General features: G+C 38.1%; 1 protein-coding gene across 1 annotated transcript in view; it reads right to left on the minus strand.

Moving 5' to 3' along the window:
* Positions 1-15,518: 15,518 nt before the first annotated feature.
* The window catches only part of GPR158 (G protein-coupled receptor 158), a 357,118-nt gene continuing 346,147 nt past the window's right edge, over positions 15,519-26,489 (minus strand). The window contains exons 8-11 of the mRNA XM_046678182.1: positions 26,332-26,470; positions 21,076-21,181; positions 17,801-17,947; positions 15,519-16,994 (exon numbers count right to left, since the gene is read on the minus strand). Of these exons, the coding sequence (XP_046534138.1) occupies positions 15,519-16,994; positions 17,801-17,947; positions 21,076-21,181; positions 26,332-26,470 (1,868 nt within the window). The remainder of the gene's footprint in view (positions 16,995-17,800; positions 17,948-21,075; positions 21,182-26,331; positions 26,471-26,489) is intronic.

Consider the following 26,489-nt stretch of genomic DNA (forward strand, 5'->3'; position numbering starts at 1 on the left):
GTTCTCGCGCTCTGCTGCAGGCGGCCCAGTCTTTCGTTGGTTCGAATCCTGGGCGTGGACATGGCACTGCTCATCAGACCACGCTGAGGCAGCGTCCCACATGCCACAACTACAAGGACCCACAACGAAGAATATACAACTATGTACTGGGGGGCTTTGAGGAGAAAAGGGCAATAAATAAAATCTTTAAAAGAAAAAATGAGAAAAAATATTTCTGAAAAAAATTCTGAATGTGTCAGAAAGAGCTGTCCCCTAAAAGAAATAGCAAACAGATTCTATATCAGGGAAAGGAGAGGAGGGTAGAGGACCAAGGAGTCCATGATAGTGGGAGGAGCCTGAAACAACATGGGGCCACTGGTCCTCCAGAACCTTCTCAAGCCCTCTTGCTCAAGAACCTTTCTCCTCAGTGTCACCTGGACAGTATTGAGCATTCTTACTTCTGAAGACTGAACTCAAAACTCGTTGAGTTCTTTTTAACTTCCATTTCTGTAGTATGCTTTCATATTTACATAACTCTTTTTCAAATTAATATATTTTTCTCTCTTGTAATTCTTTGAAAATTCCCATCTCCTTAGCAAGTCTGCTACAGCCATCTGCCTAGAATGGGGGTGTGGATGAGGACTATACAGCAAGAATCTAAAAAGAAAGAGTTAATATTAAACTTCTGCCATTCCAAATAGGACTTTGTGACAAAACAAAGGGCTTGCATGCCAGGCTTTAGATAGGAAAAGAGGATTTTCTAAATTTCTTTAGGCCTGGGCGACTTGGGTTGTAGAGTTTATTCGTTAAACGTAGAGAAGATACCCCCTCCACTTATGAGGGAGTGGGGGAAAAAATATGATGAGGGAAAAACTTGAAGCTTACCCCTTCTCGTCTGGTGGGATTGTGGGACAGAGAAAGAAGAGAGAGGGAGAACAAGAAGGTCAGATACAAGGTTCTCATCCCTCTGCCAATTCCAGCTTCTGGGTTCAACCATCTGGTGTGGAGAAGTGGCTTTAGGAAATGCAGAGAGGCATGGGAGAGTCCAAGAATATTTAGCTTCATGGCATACTTCCCCTGGCACAGGGGCCAGGGGGAGCTTGCAAACCTTTGGGAGAAACTCTATATACAGGCAGTTCCAACGTGGTGATGGCATGAGGCTGGTAGCAGATGACAGATGGTTGAGTAGAATGGCTATTCTGAGCCCCATGGTCTATACTTGGTGTGCAAGAGAGCCAAATGACCCTTTGTGCCCTGGTTTATGAGATGTGGAGGTGCCAAGAGTACCAGTGGATTGCAGAACTCTGAGGTACAATTTTTCCAAAGGCTACAGAGCTGAGGATTTCTAAATCCTGGGAAAGTTTCTGAGAGTCCAGGCTCGAGGGATGGCAGCAGCACAGATTACAAAAGATGAGATAGAGGTGGCTCCTTAGCAGTCACCAGGCCAGAGAGCCAACCAATCAGACCTGAGGACCTTGTTTCCCTCCACCACCATAAGAATCCAACAAGGCCCCTCCTATACCCAGATGCACTAGAGAAAAAAGGAGGAGGTGCAAAATAAGACATCATTTACATAGACGTTCATCATAGCAAAGCTGGACGAAATGCTAAGCGAAATAAGCCAATCACAGAGTGACAAACACTGCATGATTCCTTGCTTCTTTTTCTATGATGTATCTAAAATAGTCAAATTCATAGAGGCAAAGAATAAAACGGTGGTTTCCAGGGGCTGGGGGAGGGGGAAACGAGGAGTTGCTGATCAATGGGTATAAACTTTCAGTCCTGCAAGATGAATAAATTCTAGAGATCGGCTGTACACACAGTGCCTACAGACAATAATACTGTATCATACACTTAAAATCTGTTAAGAGGGTAGATCTCAGGTTAAGTGTTCTTACTACGGCAATTTTTTTTAAAAAATGAATGCTTATAAACAGAAAGGAAAGTGCTTAAATTAGAAGAAACTCAATACTGATGATTGGCAAATCAAAGTTGTCTCCTAGCGGGGTGGAGGCCTGGGAAGATCGGAGCACTGTTGGAGAACAGAAAACAACATTTTTCTGTGTATCGAAGTGTAGGGTCGTTCTGCTACGGTTTGTACGGTGTACATTCTTTATTATAGGTTGCTCTGGAAGCCCCTTAAGCAAACCAAACATTCTAAATGAAAATAAAAAATTTTCAGTTGATGTTAGGGATAGTAACTGGATTTTTCCATTTTATGAAGGTATTTTTCGAGAAAACTGCTTTAATTACTCCTTTAGAACCACCACTTGCCATGGGATTTGATTCACAAAACATTAAAACTCTCAAGTACATCTTTTTATGAACTATATATCTCGGTTGGATTTGTTTCATGTTTGCTGATTGTAAACTCCTGAAGGGAAGAGAATAAATTTTCTTTTCACGAGCATGACACATTTTAGAGTGGTCACATGTGGATTTGATGAAGAGTCCCCTTTATTCACCAGGGGTACTATGGGTATATGTTTTAAAGAAGAGTAAAGCGTTGAGTTATTTGAATATCTGTTGAGTATTTGAATATCTGTATAATAATTGTGCCGTAGTATCATGATTTTCACAGAGTCTGTTTAAGTTTCTGATTTTCTTTGTCTCTAGACTTTCAGGCCCCAGATTGCCCTGTTCGTTGAGAACACTTGGTGCTACAATCAGTCAGTATGTATTTTGCTGACCCTGTTACTACTAAGCTCTGCTGCTGTTTGCTCAATCTATAGTTTCAGCTCCCTCTATTGTTTTTATTTCTTCCTCGTTGCTTCTTAATTCCCCTTTCTTGCTTCTTTTCTGATACTTCTCGGTTTGATGCTACTGGCACTAGGCTTTCACCACCTCATCTGGTCACATCAGGCCTCTTCTTTCACACTGGGCCTTCCACACTTTGAGTATTTTCAGCATTTCTTGGCCAGTTTCGGCTACCAGTCATTGTCAAGCATAATTCACTTCCAGGTTTGGGGCTGTTTCTGAACCCTGAGGCTGTTAGACTGCCCATACATGGAAAATGTAGGTATTATAATGCCCAAAAAAATGATTAAACCAAAACATCTGTCAGATGAAGCTTAACAAGAGAATTTTAAAAATTAAGAAAAAATGGCTGCTAAATGGTAAGAGATACTGAATAATTTACTTGTATTTAATTTATGTTTGGGATACAAATGAAGCAACTGGATTACTAAAATTGTGTTATTTTAAATGAGTCTGGAAACAAGCATATACATACCTTCTTGATAAAAAGAAAATGGGAATAAATAAGATTAGGTGTTAGAAAGGGATGTGCCTTTAGAAGGACACACTGATGAGTAAAATGCCTGTGTGCATTCTTATAACAATGAGCTCTTTGAGCCAAGGAGAGAGGTGCTATGTAAATGCCAAGCTATTTTTATATCCTTGATACTTAAGATTCTCCCAAAATGTCAAGTATTAGCTAAAGAGAACAGAATCTTGAGAACGCAAATGTTTTCAGCTTTTAAGGGACAAGACCCATTCATTTGGAGGAAGCTTACTGGGGGTCTCACAGACTAGGTGGATAAACAAGGTTACAAATTTTTACCAAAATATTAATATCTTGACTATGTTTTATCATTTACAAATTGGTCCCAAGAGGATTTGAATCTTAATCCATAAACAACTTTCTGTTCATTTGGCAGACCTGGGGATGGAGCGGATTCAGAAAAAATATCAAGCATCTTAAAGATAGGGACTGTGTTCTTTCTTTCTTTTATTTTTTTTGAGGAAGATTAGCCCTGAGCTAACTACTGCCAGTCCTCCTCTTTTTTGCTGAGGAAGCCTGGCCCTGAGCTAACATCTGTGCCCATCTTCCTCTACTTTATATGTGGGACGCCTACCACAGCATGGCTTGCCAAGCGGTGGCATATCTGCACCCGGGATCTGAATCAGAGAACCCTGGGCCACCGAGAAGCGGAACGTGCAAACTTAACCGCTGCGCCGCCAGGCCGGCCCTGGGACTGTTCTTTAAAACTGAGCTCTCGATTCATTGAAGGTACCCAATAACAACTCACTGAATTGACTAGGTCGGAAAGGCATGTCAGGCCATAGTCGAGAGGAGGACTCTGGGTTACGAAGAAGTCTGAAAACTCAATGAAATAGACTCATTTCATCATCTTCTTACTTGAATTTAATATTGGAAAGAATCTCTCTTGGACAGGCTAGATTGCCTAATTCAAATATTACTTTTAAATTATCACATAAGAAAAAGTAACATTATATCTTCATGCTGACCTCATGCTTAGTTCTCCTTTGGATTTTGTCTTAAGACTATTGATTATAAAACCTATAAAAGGAATATTCTTGAGAAACTTTCTGAGTTTTCACAAATTGCTCTGTTGGAACTTAGACTCCTACTTGGAACTCTCCACTGTCCACGTCCACAGCTATCAATGAGGCCGCAGAGATAAGAGTTTTATCATCTTTTTCCAGCTGTTCAGGGTCAGGTGTAAATTTTGAACATCAAGCAAGTAAATTATATTAGTGTTGTGTCATGAGAAAGCCTAAAATAAATGCGGCGACCACGTATAGAAACACAGAAACATAGGTTTCAAAATGAGTGACTGACTGTTATTCCCAGCGCATCACCTTCTGCAAGGCCAGTTTTCGGAGGGAGTGGCCACTCAGGTAAACTGGTTAAAGGCAGTTGAAAAATTCAACTCTGTCCCTCCATGTGTATCCCCATCTGAGTGTTAGAATAGCATAAACTTCATCATGAGAGGTATATTACTTCAGCTGGTAATTTGTCTCTTTGTGAAGTGTCCTTATAAAATTAAAACTTTCTGTGTACTCAAAGCCCACCATTAGGAGGTTTACTCAAAAAGAGGTTCAGACCTATTGTATCCCTGACTCCATAGCACCAGATAAAGCTGGTATGTTCAAGAGTAAACTCAAAATCTATATTTAAAATGGACCTTCCTCTCATTTGTTACCCTCAAGCAGCAGGCAGAATGGGATTGTGGTGTAGACTCTTCAAAGAATAGATTCCTCATTAACAGGATGGTTTCCTATTCTATCAAAAGACATTCATCTTCTCAATAATTATCCTATTTGTGGCATTGCCTCCCCCTCACATAACTCCATTGTTGACAGGTCCAAAGCAAGGACTATAACGATGGCGTTTAGGCTACAGTTGGTTAATCCATTCAACAGACTTTCAGTATCAGTCAGCTTTCACTGGGTTAAGTTGTGGTAACAAACAACCCTAAATTCTGTGTTTCATAACAACTAAGTTTTATATTTTACTCATATTATATATTGGTTGTGGAACAGCTGTGATTTTGCTGGGCTCTGCTTGGCTCTGAGCCACGTCTTTTTTATTCTGAGATCTAGGCCAGAGGAGAAGTGCCAATTTAGGCCATGCTATTCTTGAGACAGAGAGGAAACAACTAAGCCAGAACCACAGGAAGATTCTTAAAGCTCTGCTTAAATGTGGCCAAGCCTGAAGTCAATGGAGGAAGGGGGTACCCTCTTCCCCAGAAAGGCCCTGCCAGTCATGTGCCAATGAATAAGGATGTACAGTTGATATCCTTACAGGGAAAGCTGTATATAATTGGGAACAATAATGCAATCTACAACAGTCCATCTTCTTGTTCTCTTCCTTCACCATGGAAGACACTGTATAAGTTCTACTCAGTCATTGCATTGAGCTCAAAGTCCATCATTTCATGACAGTCATTCTTTCAGGTCCCGATAAGCTTTTCCTTGATCTCACGTTCTCTGAACTAAAAAGACAAGTTACTTCCCCCTGCAACCCCAGACACCCAAGACACAATGGTGGAATGGAAAAAGGATAACCACAATAAGTATGTTCATTCAGAAGAGAGAAGAATGCAGGGAGTAGAAGGGGATAGTGGTGTAGCAGGGCAGACAGTAATCACTGACCTGCGACAGTTATGAAATATCCCATTGGGGAGATACTAAGAGCACCCGCCTGCCCTGGGGCGAGAGAATGTTTCTTAAATAGAAACTGGTTCTATCCCCTGGAAGTACCTTCCCAGTCCTTGTACCTCACAGTCTTTGGCTCTACCCTCTGCACAGTCCTTATTTTCCCATGATTCTCCTGGGCCACATACGAATATGGCTTTGGAGAATATACACTCCTCGGAGGTGAGGCAGATTCCTTCCTGCTTATCAAAGGCTGGGGTCCCAAAGGTCATTTCATATCTCAAACTGACATACTCTCATTTTTTTAGGGTAATTGCATATTCCAATTTTCCCAGAAGCCCTAGTTTACGGCTATTGCTTTAGTCTAATTATAACAGCCCCTTCTGTCTTGAAATGCTCCAGTTTGATTGATAAATTATGCAATTACTTTTATTTTATCCTGTAAAATTTTCACAAAAGCCCATCTATCTTTTTATTCACCTCATGTCTAGCATCACCATGTGCCAGTAACTATACATGCAATTCTTGTTGAGATGGGTCTGTCTTCTAGATTAATTTACTGAATGTTGATCTTATCAGGCTTTTCTGAGAGAACTGTGCCCTTATTTACTTTTTCATGAACCATTTTACTCATTTGAAGGAATTTATTGGGGGCCAGCTCAATTGATTGCATCAAGGCTGAGGTTTAATTGGCCTTTTTAACTTTTACCATTTGGAGTTGAGAAATAGTTCCACTTTCCAGCCCTGCAAGTTCTGGAACCTCTATATTCCTTCCAATTCTGCTTGCAAAGCAGCCAATTCTTTCTGAGCTCATCTCTTTTTTGCAGAATCTTGTCAAATGCAGCCAATGGCTACCAATTCGTAATTCCAACATTCTGTTTTCCCAGTTTTTGTCTGAAGTCACAAGTTTATTAGGGATCGTATCTGCTTCCAAGTTTATTGCAAGCAACAGTTTTACCAAATATTTTGCCACTAAAAATGCCAACCTCTCGTTGCAGTTTCCTTGACTGTCTGGCTCTGAAGTCAATATTGCATATTTCATATTTTTTGTTATTGTTACAGCAGCCCTCCACTTCTTGGTACCAATTTCTGTATCAGTCAGATTTCTTTAGGTAAAGTTTTAATACAGACACTAAGATATCTCAGTGGCTTGTAATAAAAAAGGCTTCTCTCTCACTGTTATTACACGTTGTCTGCAACATGCCACCAACACTGCTTAACTCTGCTCCATGTGTCTTAGTTGGCTGGGATCCAGGTTGAAGGAGTGGCCCTGATAAGGAACAAAAATATGAGTGAACTCAGTTTGAACCTATGTAGTGTATGCCTTAGCTTAGGACAGCAAATATTCAGTCAATCCCAGATTTACCTTCTTGTGGCAGGGAGAACAGAACTACTAAAGCTTCTGTTTAGACGTGGTATGTGTTACTTATGATCACATTTCAATTGTTCAAAGCAAGTCACATGGCCAATCCATGTGTGGTAGGAAGTATAAGCCTCCCCAGAGAGGCATGGCAAGTCACACAGCAATGGGAGGGCATGGGAATTCCAAGGCAGCCAGCAGATTGTTGAGAACAATAATACAATCTCTCACACCCTCAAATACATATGGTCATAATCACCACAAAAAGTTGCTAAAATAGAAATTAAGAATCCTAACACTTTCTCTGTTAAAACAAAAGGGATGGCATAAAAATTAGATTTATTTTGGATTGGGGCAAGTAATGCATGGTTCATTGGTAAAAGAATCATCAATTGTAACATATAATTCTAAAGAAAAAAAGTTTTCATAGATGTTTTGAATAAAATGGCACAGAAGCCTGTGACTTTATGTGTACTACCAAAATTAAAACAAAATACAAAATCTCTTTGATAACACAGAAGGCAAAGTCTTGAGAGCCAAGATCCTAAAGGGAGAATTTATGGCTAAAGGCCTAGTTAATACTGAATATGGAGATGCATTAGTTAAGATTAACTTCAGCTTCAGGTGACAAAAGCAAAGTAAGTGGCTTAAAAAAATAGAAGGTTATTTTTCTCTCATGGATTAAAAATATCCAGGAAAGTAGTTCAGGGCTGGTATGGGGATAAGGTACTCAGGATCTTTCTGTTTTGTTTTCTGTCACCCTCAACATGCAGGTTTCACTTCCTGTCCAAGATGGCGCACCTTGAGCTCCAGATGTCAGGCACAAACAACAGGCATGCTTGCTCTCTTTAAAGACACTTGCTGGAAGTCACATAAAACATTTCTGCTTAACACACTATTGACCAGAACTTAGTCACTTGGCTATGCCTAGCAGAAGGAGAGGCTGTGGAATTTAGAGTTTATTCTGGGACACTATATGTCCTGCTAAATGTCCAGGATTAAATTACCAAGAAGTGAAAAACAATAATGGGCATAACTAGCAGTCCCTGCCAATGTAGTCAAATGAGAACATAGGAAATAGAATATAAATCCCCAAAAATTTAAAGTTAAGAAGCTTTTGGTTGATTTTTCATTTTATGAAACGGTTTTCCTGTGTTAATGTTAGCTATTGTTCGAGGCTGAAATTACAACTTCATGTTGCTAGAATGGTCCCAGCTGCCTGCAATATGGGCTTGGAATGCGGGACTGCTCGCTCTGGTGGCAAGCAACACAGCTTACATTTGGTAACATTGCAGCCAAATGTCTGAGGCAGACAAAATACTGGCATCCTAGATCAGGGTAGATAGCATGCAGATTCAAGCTGGATCCATTCACATTTTTGTCAACATCAAACTTTCGCCTAGTGTTAGCCCTGCCCTCCTTTTATTCTTGCCATTAGCTATATTTCTACTGTCTGCTCCACTCTCTCTAGATATCCATCTTCTTCAGGAAAAATGTGAGCTATCTAGACATAAATTTGGCCCCCTCACAACTGCATACTGGGGGATTCCATCAGGACCAAGCTCAGATCGCTCAGAATCTCTTTAAAATTTGTGCCAGTGCTATGGCTGTTGTTTTTTGTGCTCTGGTGCCAGGCCAAATGGTCCAGAAGCTTGAGTTTCATTCATTTCAACTGGAAACTAGGAAGGAATTCTGAGAAAAAATAAAAATTTTATTCTAAGTTTCACCTCCTTATATCGGCTTCCTGCTGCAAATCTTTTCTTATTCTTGACAGAGAAGCAAACTCATCGATTACACAACAGTCTTTCATTGGAGCCATTTTTGCTCCATTCTCAGTATTTCACCTGCCCTTGGGATTAAAGAATAATAAAAATTTCTTAAGTGAAAAGCAGCTTTATGAAACAACAGGGAATAACTGCTATAGAAATAAAATGCAAGTTACAAACCAGTTGAATGTATATGGATACGTACATGTAACCTTATATTTCTGTTCATTATGGACCCTTATAATTATATGCACACATGACTACTTCTACAGAACATGAAATATATGGACAAGAATTTCTAAAGTCAGTCAAATATCTGAATAGTTTGTTCAAACTATCTCATTTTTCAGAAACATCTGAAAACCTAGCATCAGGATCTACTTTTATGTGGGTGTTTTATATAGACTCTGCCATGCTTTATTTTCAGAAAGAGTTCAAATAACTAAAAGCAAGGGCCTACAGCCAAATTAAATATTTCTTACTTTTTATGACATACAGGAATATTTTTTATAGCTCTAACAAAGCTCTAGCCAAAGCTTAGGCTTCTCCCTCCTTATGGTGACAAATCGATACTTACCTTACAATGCTGGAGAGTTAAGAGTTAACGTGGTTGAGTCATAATCTATGAATTTTCCGGGAAATGTCAGGATGCATATGGAAGACTAGTTAGTATTCAACATTTTAGAAATTCTGAAGCAAGTTTTCATCCAACTCCTGAAGTTCTTCTTATCTTCAAGTGTACTTTAGACAATGATTGGTAATAAAAAATTTCAATTTGGCAAATATTTATTGAACCAGAGCAAAGCACATCGCTTGAAATTGGGGATGTATTGATGAATTAAGAAAATCTCTGCCTTCGAGGAGCTTTTAATTTAGCAGATGATACAGAGGAGCATGTAACTGACTAAATGCGAGTCAGTGCAGGAATGGTCTTAAGCAAACTCCCAAGGCAGCACAGAGGATGGAGGGTGAGTGGGGGTTTCGGGGAGCCCTCACGAAGGGAGTGGGGCATTTGTGCCACTCCTTGAACAGGGTAAACAAACAAATATCTAGGTTGCTTGGGACAGTCCCAGATTACGTTGTTATCCCGGTGTAATTATAATACTGCACTTCACTGTCAAGGTTTTCTTCAGATAATAAATTACATGATTGCGCTAGCATGTACAATTGAAGCATAATAAGATGATGACAGAGAGAAGAAGGAGGGAGAGAATTTCAGACAGACCAAACAGGGACTAAAGGCGCGGAGGAATAAATCCCAGGTATGCTTGGGGGCAAACTGTGCATAAAATCTTTCTCTTGTATGTTCAAAAAAGGGCGTTGCCCCTCCCTTTTCTATCACTGTTTTAACTGAAATGGGAGCATGTTCTAGAAGGACTGTCACGAACTTTCTATTTGCATATTTAACTTATTTTTCTTTTGAGGAATGTGCCTATTGTGCGGCACAGACCTTTTTCTATTTTTGTCTCTCATTTTCCATTTTCGTTTGATCAGTTTTATTTCTGACAAAGTACTATTTTCACATCATAGAGAAAGAGAGGGAAGTTAAAAACCAATTCATACACTTCGTTATCTGCCTTTTAAGCAGTTAACGCTGAATTAGAACATACAAATGTTTGACATTTGCCTTTGTAGTTTCTGAGAAACAAATGTTTAAAAAGAAAATGACCAAAATTAGAAAGACATTATTTCTGTCTTTATAACTACTTAGGGAAAAAGGATGGAATATACTGAAATAAGAAAAAAAAAATCTTAACTAACTCACATTGTTTTAGAATGATAGATTTACATTATCACATTTTGTGTGATAAAGGCAATTTCTGATAGAAATATCTCTCTTAGGTATTTTTTAACAGAAAGGTGCTAAATTTAGAACAAAGAAACAATGCCTATCACTATGCATAAATATATGAAAAAATAATACAGCCATCAATTAAGCAATTCCAACAAATGCTCAAAAGACTATCTTCCTTATCACATAAGAAAGCACAGTGGACTTGACATTCATGACTTGTTAATCCCCAAACACTTTTGCGTTAACCCTTTAGGATCATTCCAAGAGCTGAAACCGCTGATTCTATGCATAAGCACCAAGAGAGTATAGAATATGGAATACACAGTGGTATGAAGAGATGGGAAAGGGCAATGGCTATGGACCATTTAAAGGAAAGATGAATGCAGGACAGGGAGGATCCAGCTCCTGCCTCTGCCCTCTTGCCTCACTCGCTCCTTTCTGGAGCTGCTTCAGAGAGCTGCTGCTTCCAGACAGTAATTTAAGTCCATACTGCTGCAAGCCCTTAGCTCCCTTCCCACCCCAGTTTGGCATCAAGGTTTCCCATAGCACGAACCTGGTTTCCTATTCCACGCCTTTCTCATGAGCAGCTGACATGAGGTCTACAGATCTTCAGAGAGGGCTTTTAAAACTCTTGAAGTTAGGGGCTGGCCCTGTGGCCGAGCGGTTAAGATCGCACGCTCCGCTGCAGGTGGCCCAGTGTTTCGTTGGTTCGAATCCTGGGCGCGGACATGGCACTGCTCATCAGACCACGCTGAGGCAGCATCCCACATGCCACAACTAGAAGAACCCACAACGAAGAATACACAACTATGTACTGGGGGGCTTTGGGGAGAAAAAGGAAAAAATAAAATCTTTTTTTAAAAAAAAAAAGTAGCTTTCCTTTAAAAAAAAAACAAAACTCTTGAAATTAGCTAAAACGTCAACAAACTTAGAAGGAACATTTATATTTGACAGAGTTATCCAATTACTCTGATTCTTCTGACTTCCTATAAGATAATAATAAGCCCATTTGAAGGTGCTATTTTGATGAAATAACCAATAATCATTTCCTCTTCTGCTTAGGCCCTCACCTTCCCTTTCCTTGGCTCTTAGACTCATCTTCTAACTGACCTAGCTGCTTCTAGTGTCTTCCCACTTCGGTCCATTCCTGGGCTGCTCCCCAAATGACCCTTCTAATGCATGTCTTGATTATGCCTCTGTTTCGATAGCTCCCAGTAGTCCAGGATAAAGCTGTAGTTAATTGGAAGCAGAGCATGCAAGTCTGTGCACATGACCTTTCTAGCCTTACTCTCTTTCCCTCTCATAGCTGATACCTTTGCAGAATGTCAGCCTGGTGAACCTGCACTCTCTGTTAAGCCTCCCTGATGCTGTGACTTAGCCACGCTCTCCTGTGTATACCACAGCAGTGACTGGATATTCCTATGGGCCTGAGTGTTATTGGCGCTCTTGTCCTTCTAAAGATCATCATCATTGCTTGGCAGATTGCCTGGTATGTGTGTTGAGTAAGAAAGGTAGCTGAATTAGTTCCTATTTGGCTAGAGCTTTCTTAAATCAAAACCAACAGTCCTAACAGGTTTCACTGGCTCCAAATGATTACCTGTAGGTTTGAGGCCACATTTGGCTAATCGCATATTCCTATAGATAAGCAATATGAGGATGTGTGTGCCTAAGTGAACCAAAGCTGAAGATACATGGGATTCCTTCCAGACTTGGTTAGGTGAAATAAATTCAATTTTCAATAGATGAACACACAGATCATATTCTTATAAACATGTTTTATTGCAGAGAAGTTATAATTATTTACATGCTGCAACACGTCACAACATAATTTTACCAAATATTTCATGGTAGGTTTTAGATAATAGTTTCAGAAGAACCACAGGTTAAGTGAAGAGACTTACAACTTTAGTGACTCTACGACTCTCGGTTGCTAAATGCTAGAAGTCAAAAGGCAGTGTTTTTTCAGTCCTACCTGTCATCACTTGCATGCAGAAACCTAGGAAGCAAATACAAGGGAACTGTCGAGTTTCAAATCCATATTGCCACCAAAGTTTACAATGGGTTCAGTTATAATTCATGTCATAAAGCATTGAATTCTTGCATAAAATATACAGTTCTATTAAGATTGGTATAAATCTACTTATTTATAAACCCTGGCTTAAAAACGAGGACAGGATGCAGCCTGCACATGCATTGAGAAGGACAACCTAGCACATGTTTGTGACCTTAATAGTGTTTATTCACTTTCTCATTGCTGTCAGTCTAGGAAAATGATCTCAAGAACTGTAGATTTAAACTCCTCTTGGTGATAAGTAATGGCAATGAAACTCTAGGAAAGACCCTAGGCACTCTCATTGATTTATGCTGGTGGAGAAAAATCTATGGACTGTAGAATGTCACTAAGGTATAATTTGGCAAGTCCTCTTTAAGCCACATCTCTAGCAGGATCATCCTGAAGTGCAATGAAAAGTCATTGGTGCTTGACTGCTTATTTCTCAAAAAGTGAATAAAGTGCTAACAGATCTCGGGCATAAACGAAACAAGTAGGTGGGTCTGGAATCTCCAAACCAAATTCACAAACGGACCTTAGAGTTGTATTCCAAGGTCACCAAGTCGATAGGTCAAGATTGGAAAGGAAGGGACGAAGGCAATAAATGAAGGAAACACAAAAAAATAGAATTTCTATATCTCTTCAAACCTACCCCACCAACCTGAGTAATGCACAAAGCAAGCAAATGGGTGAGGAAGATTTGTGCACAGCTTTGCAAAATGGTGAAGTGCTCGCTTACTCCTGAAGAAAAATCGTTGAGAAAATTTTGATGAGGAATAAGGAGAAGTCCTAGTTTTCACCTTCCACTGAGGATGATATTTTCTAAGAACAGCCCTGTATCCACCTTCTGATTCCCTTTTCTCATCTTTAATCCTCCTAGCATGTTCTCCTTGCTGCTCACAAAATGAAAAACAGTTACGCAGGCTGGAAACGTCCTGGCCAAACAAGCCACTGATACTTCAGTGTTTTGAGTGAGAGAAAGGAAAGTCTGGGTTCTATTTTTAAGTGATTCATCTTTAAATAAAATGAGACTGAGCTTTGGAATGGCATCTCTTTGCACGATCGCATCACTGGGGCTCAGTCAGCAGCTTAGGATTTTCATGCCAATGGATCAGTGTGGAATGCAATAAGTTTTATCAAACATGCTTTGGGGGCTGTTTTGCCTTGCAAATAAACCTTACATTTTTAATTTTGAGCTAGGTGGCTCACGATGGCAATCTGTAGGACTTTCCAGTGCTTGGGAGAAAGAAGAGCCCGTGTCACCTTATAGGCTTTGAATGAATCAGGTTATAAATCTCTTTGGGATTTGAGCCCAGCAAGTTCTATCCCTAGCTGAAGCGATGAATAAGAGGTTATGAGAATAAATAGTTTAAGGTAATTGAAAATATTATATATTCAGTATGCTTAATAAAAATATATCCATACAATGATCTTGATGCTATCATCATTTTTCTCTTTAAAAAAATAATCCCTTGAAAGTGCTATTAAGCTCCCTTTCTGTCTCTGTTTTGAAAGGCAAATTTCCTGGATCTGCAGTACTGCTGTAATTCTCATATCATTCCTAGAGTCTTCCCTTTCTAATGGTAATAATAATGCACAGTAGATTTTTTTTCTCACTCTTAGCTTCTTCCTTACGAAATGCTGCTAAGTATGAAATACTGAAAGAGTTAAAAGGAACAATTAATTGGAATGAAGGGGTTATCTATCTCTAGCTTCAAACAAACAATGGATAAGTTGTCCTTAACTTATTGAGACATATGACTAAGTAGGATCTCTTGATTTCCATTATTAATAAAGCTCTGAGTCCTAAGGAGAAGTGCAAAACGAGAAACTCAACTTGCGTAAAAAACCCTGATTAAGACAATATAACAAACCATGATGTGAAATAATAGAATCAAATCCAAATCCACAATATATAAACCACAGCCAAAACGAAAAGATTTTTATCATAAGAGTTACGGCTTCCCAAGCCAGAGAAAGCTTTGCTATACTTCGAGAATCAACTAAAGGTGATAGATAGCAGGTATTCTGTAAGTTGCAAGAACAATTGAGTAGCTGCAGATTGCATAAATGTGTTGTGTCACATAATATCAAAGTTATTTGCAAAAATTGTACAATCTGGAATGCTTGGATATGAGACACAACAGTGTACTGAAACATACATTTATAAGAAAATGAGAGCAATCGTTAATATAAAAGGTATTTTGGGGATGCATTAAGTTAGCAGTGCTATCAAGGTTAAATAGGTAGAGTAAGTTCTTTTCGGTGAGCTACTTAGAATTGTGGTCATATACGTTTATACCTTATTTGCAAAATCTCATACCTCTTCTGTGTTTTCTGGTTTGCCTTACTTAGGATCTTCAAAGTCCCATGGGTAAATATTCATCAGGGGCAGATGTTGAGGGCTACTTCCCCTAAAACCTGCTGAACTGTACAGATTTTGCTAGTGCTACCAGGGGAAAGACTTCTCGGCCAAGGTAACTTTCCCATTGATGTTGCTCTTCCTCCTAAGTCTTCTTCCGCTCATTCCTTTCACATTTCCCTTGACTGACAAATACTCCTTGGGAATTTTTGATCCTTACATCTTCAGTCTTATATCAAATTTGGGGATTCGTCCTTCTTTCCTTTCTGGGGATGCTACACTTTAAAAGTATCCCAGACCTCTTATTTCCGAGGCCCCACTATCTTATTTGCACTTAAAGCAGAAAAGGCAGGTAAAGCTACACCTCTTTCAGCATTTGGTTGATCTGGGGTCTCAAACTCCCAAGGACACACCTCAGCTCGCGATATTAAAGGTTGCTGGAAGTTATTACTTGAGTTATAGGAGCCAGGCACATTTTCCTCAGAGGAAGATGTCTTTTTTTCCTGGTCTCCTATTTGGTTGAGATTTTCATTCTCTACTTTTGATGCTACAACTTTGGGGGGCAGTTCTTCATATTGCCCAGCACACACATTGGCTGCATAATGCTGACTGCCATTCTCATCTTTAGCTCTCCCTGTGGGAACCTGAGTCTTAGAAATCAGACGCTTCTCATCTTCAAAAAGGGACTGACCTTGGCTCTCCCAAGGGCACACCTCAGCTTTGTCTGTGCTCTTCTGATTGGATTGCTGACACAGTTCAGCTGCCTTAGGTTTGTGATGAGATTTCTCCTTTAAGGAAAAAATTGGGTTTTTCTCCATTTCAGAAGCTGCAATAGATACGTGTTTTTGAATTTTTGATTCTGAAGGCACAGGACCAGGGGTCAGGTCATAAATCTCCCAAGGGCACACTTCCCCTATGTCAAAGTTGTCCTTCATCTGGGTGGTACCTGGGCTCATATCAGAATTGGCAGTAGGGGGGTTGACCCTTTGTTGCTTCATAATCCCAGATTTCTGAGGTTTTCTTGGCTCATCCAAATGATTGGAGTTTTGGGGGGCAGAATCTTTAGTCTCTGTGTTATCTGGATTTGAGTATTTTCTGTTTGTCTCTTTCTCTTTTGGCAGAGGTTTCTGGGATTTGGCACGTTCTTCCACGCCTGATGTTTGAGTTTTCCCAGTTAATCCAAGAGTCTTCTCCTTGGCACTTGCTATGACACTGAGAGACTTTTGTAACATGGAGGTTCGTGGGTGCCCAGGCTTTTTCTCCGAGCTGAGATTGTGAGCGCTTGCTGACTTACACACCAAAGGCACAGACTCCATGGACTCAGCCTCACTGTTTTCTTTCAGTTTTTGTGTTAGTTTTTTGCCTGACAGAGACTCCAGTGTGGAATTTTCTGTAGCCTCGTCTTCTTGGCTCCCCGTTGGTAAGCTATTGGACTCCTCCGTTTGCTCTCTCACATGATCGTATGTGCTGTGGGATTTCTTTAGCGAGAAGACTCGGTTTTTCAGGGACTCCTCCTTGGGTTTCCCGGTGTTACCTGAAGACTCTTGTGGGTTCTTCCTGATGAGGGCAGTGCTTTTGGCCGTGCTGTGGTCTGTGACATCCTTGTCCTCTTTGGAACACTGCCTGCTGACCGTCTCTGGGATCTCAGTTATACGCCTCATGATGGAACGGCCTAAGCCCTTCTTAGAGCACCGCTTTTTCTGGAGGTGGGGGTTATTTGTGATCATCTTCTTCCTTTTATATATTTCCAACTGGGCATAGAGTTTCTTCAGCTCATCCTGCCAGAACAAGAGCAAATTCAAAGAGATGTGGAACTTAGTGTTTCAACCAGATAATGTCACTAAATGTAATCTGAATTCAATAAGCTTGAACTCTTTAGAGAAACTGTTCTACAGCTTTTCCTAACTCATCAGCTTTCTCCTCATTCTCACTTTCTGATTACTTTGTGTTTTTTTTCACACAGAGGTTGAACTTTAAGACATGAACACATCCATTGTCCTTCCTCGCTTCCAAGCACTTCGAACTTCTGAGTTGTGCGGACCAGAATGAGCCTGGACCATCACAAAACACAGCATATCGTCTACTGATAAACCACATCCCTGGAACAACATTGAAGTATCATGCAGCCATTGATAAAATTACACCAATGTCAGATTAGGTTTAGAGGACAATAGACCATCAAATACTAAAAGCATCTTCTTTCTCCAACTGCTGGTATATTGTCACAGATTATTTCAAATAATTCATACTCTCTGCTCACAGACCTATCCCACCTTTCCATCAGCAAAATGTCATAAACTGTATTAAGGAAAATGGATAACCAGTTCATCATTAGGGCTGCCAGTAAGTCAGCTGAGACTATCAAGATTGGCTTATGCATTCTAATTTATACCATGATTATACGTGTTAGGACTAGATTAGCTCTGCTTTTGATGTCTTTAATACTTACACAAACATTCATTCTCTCTCTCTCTAACACACAGATGCACACACGTGAGCACACATATGTACACCAACCCACACATGCTTGCCTGTATATATAAGGGCCTCAGCTGAAATAGGAAAGAAGAAATATTGTTATTACCCGAATGTCCTCTGGATCCAAGCTGTGTTCACTCCAGGCTGAATTGATACTGCTGTTCAGGTAGGATCCAGATCGGCCCATGTCTAGCTCATCTTCATATGCTTCTGTAGCAATGTCATCCCGTGGGTTATTGCTTGAATGTGAAAACTGTAATAGATATTCAATATGAGCTGTAGACATTAACTCATTGTAAGACACAACAATAATTTTCTAAAGGTTCTAATCTAATATCATTTCTTCAGCTTAGATGAATTCCTTCACTGAACTCTACAAAAAATGTGCTGCTGTTTGTGTTTTGCTTTCCACGTTACATGCTGGAGCTCTTAGTGAGGCAATATTAACACTGGGTTTGCTCTTTGACTCATTTTTCATCCTTGTCTTTTCTACAGGCTTACAGTGTTAACTTACATTACTCCTCTTCCATGATATTTGCATTTTGAAAATGAAAATAAGTAAAGGAATCCAAAGAAATATTCTCTAAGAGTAGCAATTTAGACCCACTGGCAGCTGATGGGAATATTTTTTTGAGCAGTGGGGTCTATCTCATGTTTGTGATTTGGCCTCACATAGGGGAGGCTGTCTTTCATCTATGGCCACGATCGGTCCTGATCACAGGAATGTGACTTTCAGCCTACTACACGTAGCTTCCAAAAAGCTACTTTCAAGACTCAGAGGACAGGAATCTGAATTCCAGCCTCATCTGTGTTGACAGTGAGATCTTAAACAAGTCATGGGAACTCTCTGGAGCACAGTGACCTCTCAGCCTAAAGAGCTCTGGGCTAGATGGCATCTAAGTGTAAAATTCGAAGATTCCCTGAAGTTACAGAATTTTTTTCTTAAGCTCATTATTCTCAAGTTCCTCCATTATATTTTGACATATTTTGATTATTTTCATGTGATCGTTGATATTTTTCAGTTTCACATACTCTTGCTATCTCTATTCTTCTTCAATTGGAAAAGTGAGGAAGAGTGATTTGGGTAAGCAACGGAAAGCAGGGAGAATAAAAAAAAATCCAGCCACATTTTGTACAATACATAAAGCAAGTGATTGTCCTATGAAAACTGACAGAACACGGGTTCTCTTCTCCCAGTTTGTCACCAGGTCAATAGTCCTTTAAAAAACTTAACAGATCACCCTCTAACGATAACGAGATATTTTCATGTGAACGTTTGCTAAAATATTCAGGTAGGAAAGTGGACATAAATATGAGATAACATGTGAAAGAGCAATTCTCTACTTAAGTAACAATGAATGTTTTGTAATTGGGACTGGCTGAGAAACCAAGAAACTGACGAATCTTTCCTTCACTCTTCTACTTAAGATCATGGTTCCCACATGCGCCATGAACCTAAGGCCAGAAAGATGAATAAAATAGAGTCCCTGTCCTCCACAATCTCACATGCTACTAGTTAGATCACCTGGAGGTTATGTATAAAAATGGAATTATTTTTCTTGAGCGAAGTCTTAGAGACGATCATGAGTTTAAGAAACAGTTATTTGTCAGATATTGTCCACTTCTTGCTTTATTATTTTTCCTTAGCACTTATCTCTAAGATACTATTTTAAATATTTATCTTCTTTATCTTTTCTGATTCTCTCTCCTCTCCTCTGGAATATAAGTACGATGGGAGCACAGATTTTTATCTGTTTATGACTCTTATTCCAGGATATAAAACAATGCTTAGAAAAGATCCTCAATAATTGAAGACATAATTCACATAATATAAAATTCTCAGTTTTAAATTGTACAATTCAGTGTTTTTTAGTATATTCACAAGGTTGTGCAACCATCACCACTATCTAATTCCGGAATATTTTCATCACCCCAAAAAGAAACCTTGAACTCCTTAAGCAGTCATTCCACTTCCCCTTTTCCCCAGCTTATGGCAGCCACTAACCTAAATCTCAATAGAGTTGCCTATTCTGGACATTTCACATAAATGGAATCATAATATATGAGCTTTTTGTGTCTGGCTTCTTTCACTTGGCATAATGTTTTCAAAGGTTTGTACAAGTTGTAGCATATATCAGTGCTTCATTCCTTTTTATTGATGAATAATATTCCATTGTATGGATAGACCACATTTTGTTTATACATTTATCAGTTGATGGACATTTGGGTTGTTTCCACTCTTTGGCTATTATGAATAGTACTGCTATGAACATTCATGTACAAATTTTTGTATGAACATATGTTTTCAATTCTCTTTGAAGCTCACTAACAATTTCTTGAATGAGTAAATAATAAAAGTGTTATATTATGCGAATCTAAAAATGGTTAAGATAAATTGCAGTAACAGATTAATACATAAAACTGTGGTTATTTGGTGTAATTCAACTAAGGAAGAAAACAGGCATTTTACTCTGTTTACAATTGTCTGGCCTTTTCAATCAGGTTGAATTCCAATGTTTTGGTTAATTGTGAGAGTTGAGGCAAAGCCTGAAGTAAAAGATAAGAAATCGCAATTCTTGTTCCAGCTGTGCTAATGTTATATTATGTGGCACTGATAAAGATATATAATGCTCTAATATGTTGTTTTTCTATGTGTCTAAGAGGAAAATCATGGTAATGCTGTAATTTGTATTATGTGTTTTTTCCCAAACCTCTGATATCATTTTATTTCATTCTCACCACCTTATTGCTATCACGTCATTGATGAGATCAGAAGTCTTGGCTAATGTTATATTGCACAGCTGGTCTGAGGTGGAGCACGTGTTCAGATTCCCTGTATTCGGAGTCTTAGCCCATTTGTCCCCAATTCATTATGCTGCTAGGTAAGTCTTTGTCAGAATTTATCCTTATTAAGCAAGATTCTTCTATACATAATATTATAATTATTTCTATTTACATAAAAAAGTCTCTAAATGTTTAAAACACAGTACTTCCCTGACTATGACTCTAAACAGGAAGATTCTTAGAATAGGAGAATTCTCTTTAAAAATGATCTTGATGTTAGGGCTACAATGAAAGCCCCCTTGAACTCATAATAATTAAAACAAAACTAGATATCAAAACATTTGGAAAAGGACTGAAACAGATGATGGATTTTGTACAAATTAAGGCATCTAAAAATTATGTGAGATGTTTAATAAATCCCCAAAGAAAACAGACACCTAGTTTCCTGAGGAGGGAGCTATAAAAACATTTTAGCATGTCAAGCAAACCTCCATGCCTCACTTTGCCTGTATTGCCAGATATTTTTAAAGGAGAAACAACTCCACGCGCATTTAAAATAATTGTCTTGCAAGAGGAAAAGTAATGTTAGAGGAATACCTTTGGAATCAAAAGCAACCCAATGGTGACTGTCACAGTCAGATGAGTATGTGCAAAATACAGCATCAGCATCCAGTCGGACTGAAGTCTTGAGGCAAGAACAAATCTGAAATGAGGATTCACCAAGTTAGCAATCTGACAAGATCTGGACTCAAAACACTAGGATACCTGGAAACTCTTTTCCTCAATGTATGAAAGAAAGAAAGAAAGAAAGGAAGGAAGGAAGGAAGGAAGGAAGAAAGAAAGAAAAAGAAATTGTATTGCTGTTTCTATAACATATATTTTCATCACAGAAGAATATGGGTCTAAATAACCCTAATTCAATGCATAAGATATGAACTCTTCATAATATATTATTTTAAATTATCAATAGTAAGAGAGACAGTATACATGTACACAATGTGCTAGACATTTCCTTAGATTATTATTTTGTATGTAAGTTGCATCTGCAAAGCAAAAGCAATGAACATGTGAATTCCAAAGACAAGTAGGTTACAAACTGGTGGTTTTGGGCAAATTTGCATTATAAGACATATCCAAATCACTCTTGATTCTAATAGTCTTCATTTAAAAATATTAATTAGAATTAAGAAAAAAAAAAACAGTGGGGAATTATCTGTCTTTGTGAATGATCCAGAGGTTTAAATGATAAACAGTGTAATGGATAAAATGAATATACTAATGGTTTGTAAAAAGCATGTTTTAAAATAAAAAATTTAGTTGGTATAAAGCATCAAATTATTTTAAAATAATTTAAAATGTAATATTTAAAATCTTATTATGGAATTTATAAAGTTGTGTTCCAGGAAGGCCCTGTAGGAAACATAGGTGGAAAAAATTCAGTACTGATGTCTACACTGGTAATTTTGGAATATTCTCATAAATCAATAGGTACATAAACTAAAACTCATGTTTTAAGGACTTGTCCTTATGCAGAAACCAGGTGTTGCGTTTATTAAGGTCATCTTGCAATTATATCCTTCTTTTAATTTTTTTCCATCCATTGTTTATGCATGAAAACAAAATATGAAATTTTATTGCTTTTGGAATGAGAGAATTAGCCTTTTGTTTCAATGATATACATCATCAAATTTGAAAAGCTAATATCCTAAGAAAATCTCATGATAAAATCATACAGCAAATATATATGAATCTAAAAATATAAGGAACTAATTTTTATATCTGTATTATACCACATTCATGACAAATTTACTAAGTAAATTAGAATTATTCATATTTAAAATGAAATTTCCATCAGAGGAAATTTCCTCATTTTCACCTCCATCCTGCAACCACCCCCTCCAAAGAAAACATCAAGCTAAACTGGAAGCTCAAGAGGTATCCAAAACGGAGAGATATCTTCCCTTGTGTCTGGAGACATAAAAAAAAAAAGACAAAAATACATAGAAGTGCAGAATGCTCATGATATTTCACATATAGCTAAAAAGGATTTTCTGGATTACCATCTTCTCTAACTCCTTTGTGAGAAAAGTGGTCTTATATTCGCCTTGAATATGACTGAATATTCATTTTGTTTAGGGATGAGATACTTTTGACATAGGCTGTGCTGGGTCAGGTGAGATATTTTTTAAGCACTGAAATAGGATCGTCATACTCAGTCACAAGGTACAGTGACTGAGGCATAGTATTGAGGCACAGAAGCAATATAAGACATGCCCTGAGCAGATAATACAACCTCAGTCTGCTGGGCCATGCCAGCACCGGAGCAGACAGTTACATCAAAGGAGATGGATTTCCAGTCTAAAAGCATCCTCAGGTACCGGGAATTCCTACCTCAAGCACCGGTACAATGAACTTTAAACTAGCCTGACAACATCTGGAAGAACGGTTACACATATTTTAAATTAAATTGGTAAATCTTCCAGAAAATAATTTTGAAGTATACTGACATCAATTACCCTTAAATTAATCAGCTTTTGATTACTACCAGGTTTTTTTAGTTTGCAGTTCTCACTAGAAATATCTTAAGAAAAATTGGATTTTGCAGGCGTTTTAAAGCTTCATTTTTTAAAAAAGAGTATTCCAACTTAAAAAAAAAGGTCTCAAAGTGAGGAGCATAGAAATATTTGAAAACAGAGGTTAAGAATAAAAGCAAACTTTTAAAAAGTCTTGCATGTTCCCAAAGGGTTGCTTTATGTTTAGTAGTAAAAATAAGTAAAGGATTAGAAAAGACTGGGCAAATGCCTTCTACATTATTTACCCTTCTAGACTTAATTCTTTTAATTTATTTTTGTTCAATCTGACAATTTGGTAAGAATGAAGGTAAATCTGTATATAATGTGTAGTCAATTTTTTACGTATATATAATTTTATATTTCATATTTTAAGCAGATAAGAAAGAGTATACACGCCTGATTGATAGAGACTATCTTTGCTGATGTTGGAAGACTTATTTAATATTATTTCATTCCAGGAAAAAATTACCAAGACAGATCCAGCTGATTTAATGATGTCATTGCTTCTTATTCTTGGACTTTATCAATATTGGAATCAAGCATATATGAATTGAATCCATGTGTAAATAAGAAATTGTGCATACTTGACAATGTTTACTGCCTATTACTTGCTCCCCACTAATCCCCAGTAAATCTGTAGATTTAATGCATTAAACTATAATTCCATCTTTGGTCCTTTATGGCCATGCAAATTAAATATCTCAGAGGGTAGCTAACATATACTGAATCTTTGAAGTCCATATGCCACAATCTAATTGAGTCTGGTCTATGTAGGAAGGTAAGTCAAATTTGGAACCTAAAATGTAGGGCTTCCCATTCAAGTTTGTTTAGGTTTGCTTAAAAAAATAACGAAGCCTACCAAGGCTGGTCACTCTTCTACTATTGGAAGTCCTCCCTGTTCAAAACTGATAGGGGTCCACACAGTTGCCTGGAAGAAAACTGATCTTGTGAGGATGGTACGTCTGCTCAACACCAAATCTACTGGGTTCAACATGAACAATTCAGTGAGAGCTCGTGTCTCCATGAGCCCAGCTCATAGTTTATATGATTCTTCTGGCTGGGCTGATAGGTTGTTTAGGACTCTGTAGGAAAGACTTAAGCAAAGTAAGAAAGCTGTTTTCAACGAGTATCTAACATATGTTTCGTATCTCCTTGGCCCAGTATTAAACCAGTATTTTCTGAGGTGTGGCTGCTGTCATCAAATGTCAGTTGAGGGTTGGGGGGCATTCCATGGTCAACTATGTTTGGAAAATGCTGGTTAAACAAAGTTAAGTAGGTTTCCTTACAGCAGGATTCTCGGTATGCTAGTGTGTGTTGTGGCATTCCTAAAAGGGAGCTATCAAATGCAATGTATCATAAATATACACACGGATATAAAAATATCTAAAAGTGACATACTGATATGTTAATAGTGTTTATCTTTGGGTGGTTGAATTAGGGAGTTTATTTTTTTCTTCATCATTTTATGGTTTGTCTGTAATGACCATCTACTGCCTTATTATTAAGAATTTTTTTAAAAGTTCATTAAAAAATAATTTACCTCACCTACTTCTGAAAGGACTTGGGCTGGTTGAGAGTTTAAAATCCATTGGGAAAACAGTTAATGATGAAAATTGAACAGAGCAAATTTTAACATAGAAAAGAATATAGATCAATTTAGGCAAGTGCTTTGAACAGATTTAATTTCTTGGGCAATTAATTTGGTTCTAAGAAATCGAGCAGCTAATTGTAGGGCAAAGTGGGAAACCCAACATAGCCACATTCTGACAACAGAAGACATTTAAACTCATCCATAATAAGCCTGCTTAGATGCTTACAACGCTTTAGACACTTTGTTAATATACCATTTAACTTATCACTGGTTCTGGAGATGCATGTTTGTTAGATCTTGAAACCTAGGTGTTAAATATTCTGGAAACAAACAACAAAAAAGCAGTTTTTCTTGGGAGATGGTTGTGGAGAGATGGAAAGGCTATGGAGCTCTGGCCCCACAACAAAGGGCTCTCTGGTGCTCACCATATTTTGGACTGATGTCACCCCCGCTCAGATCCTTGCCCTCTAGTCTGAGTAGAATTGAGAAACTATTCTTCTCTTTGCTTATCTATAATTTCATATTTCACTCTTCATTTTTACCCCCTTTTCTACTCCCTTTCTCTCTCCTCTCTCTCTTGAGATGGAACAAGACAAAGCAAGGAGGCAAATTTCCTTGATTCCTGGCCCCTTGATGGAGTTTCCAGGGTTGTCAGATGATAAATATCTCTTTTCCTTACTTAAAAGTTTAAAAAGTATACTAAGGGCCAACTGCTCTCTGGCATCATTTATTCCTAAAAGTGAAAGATATCATTTTATGACTATTGACTAAAGTGAGAGATGATAAATATCCTGCAAAATACCTCCCACCCCAACTCCCACTATTATTAATCTCTATCTTTCCACTGAGGGCAAAGATAAATACTCAAAATTCTAATTACATCCGTAGTGTGTCCTAACTTTTAATATATATCGAGCAATTGAATAACATCTTTTTGTTGCTTTTCAAATTATGGGATTACTTTTTTTGTTCTCACTGAGGACATTTTCATTTCATCTTCAAATACGAATCAGGTGAAAATTCTTGGAAGATAAGTCATACATATTTCATTTTGTTCACTTATCACAAGCCACTTTCTTCCTCCTTTGGGCTCATGGACTATAGAGACACATGCAGTATCAAAAAATAGAGGGCCAGGCTATACTTTCTTACCACAGAAAGTCATTGCTAAAACGTGATGATGACAAAACCCCACTGCACACAAAAATCCAGTCATCAGCTTGGAGTGATTTTTTGATTTGAATTCAGCAGAATTCATACACATAAGTTGTCTATTTAAGAATTAAGATTTTGAAATTATAAACCAGAACATTAAACATGAATGAAAACATAGACAATTTATCTATATCTACTTTATAATATAGGCATGTATTGCTTTATATCTTCAGAAAAAAAGCATTACAGTGACATTTCCATAAGTGGTTTAACATAATACAATAACATTGAGTTAACCTTCAGAATAAATGGAGTCAATAAACAGCACAGCAGACAGAACTAAGAACGGCAGAGTCTTTAAAAAAGAGCTATAGTCATTTCACCATTTCTGTGACAAAGAAATTAGTCAACTTATAAAACACTATCCCGTCTAAATCTTCCCATTACGCGTCTTATCCAATTTTGCTATTTAAATTAAACTGCAACACATCAGAAAAATAAAACAGTGATTTACTAGCTGTACAGATCACTTGCCTAATTGTATGGAATATAGCAGAGATAATGAGCTCATTGTGGACTGCAACAGCCATATAGCGAGGCTCGTGAAATGCTGATGGAACTGTCCGCACTGCATAGCAGAGATAAACACCCCACAGGAGGAATGCAAATTCAGCTGCGAGAAGAACAAAGAA

Source organism: Equus quagga, chromosome 12 (assembly GCF_021613505.1).
Source record: "Equus quagga isolate Etosha38 chromosome 12, UCLA_HA_Equagga_1.0, whole genome shotgun sequence".
Lineage (NCBI taxonomy): Eukaryota > Metazoa > Chordata > Mammalia > Perissodactyla > Equidae > Equus > Equus quagga.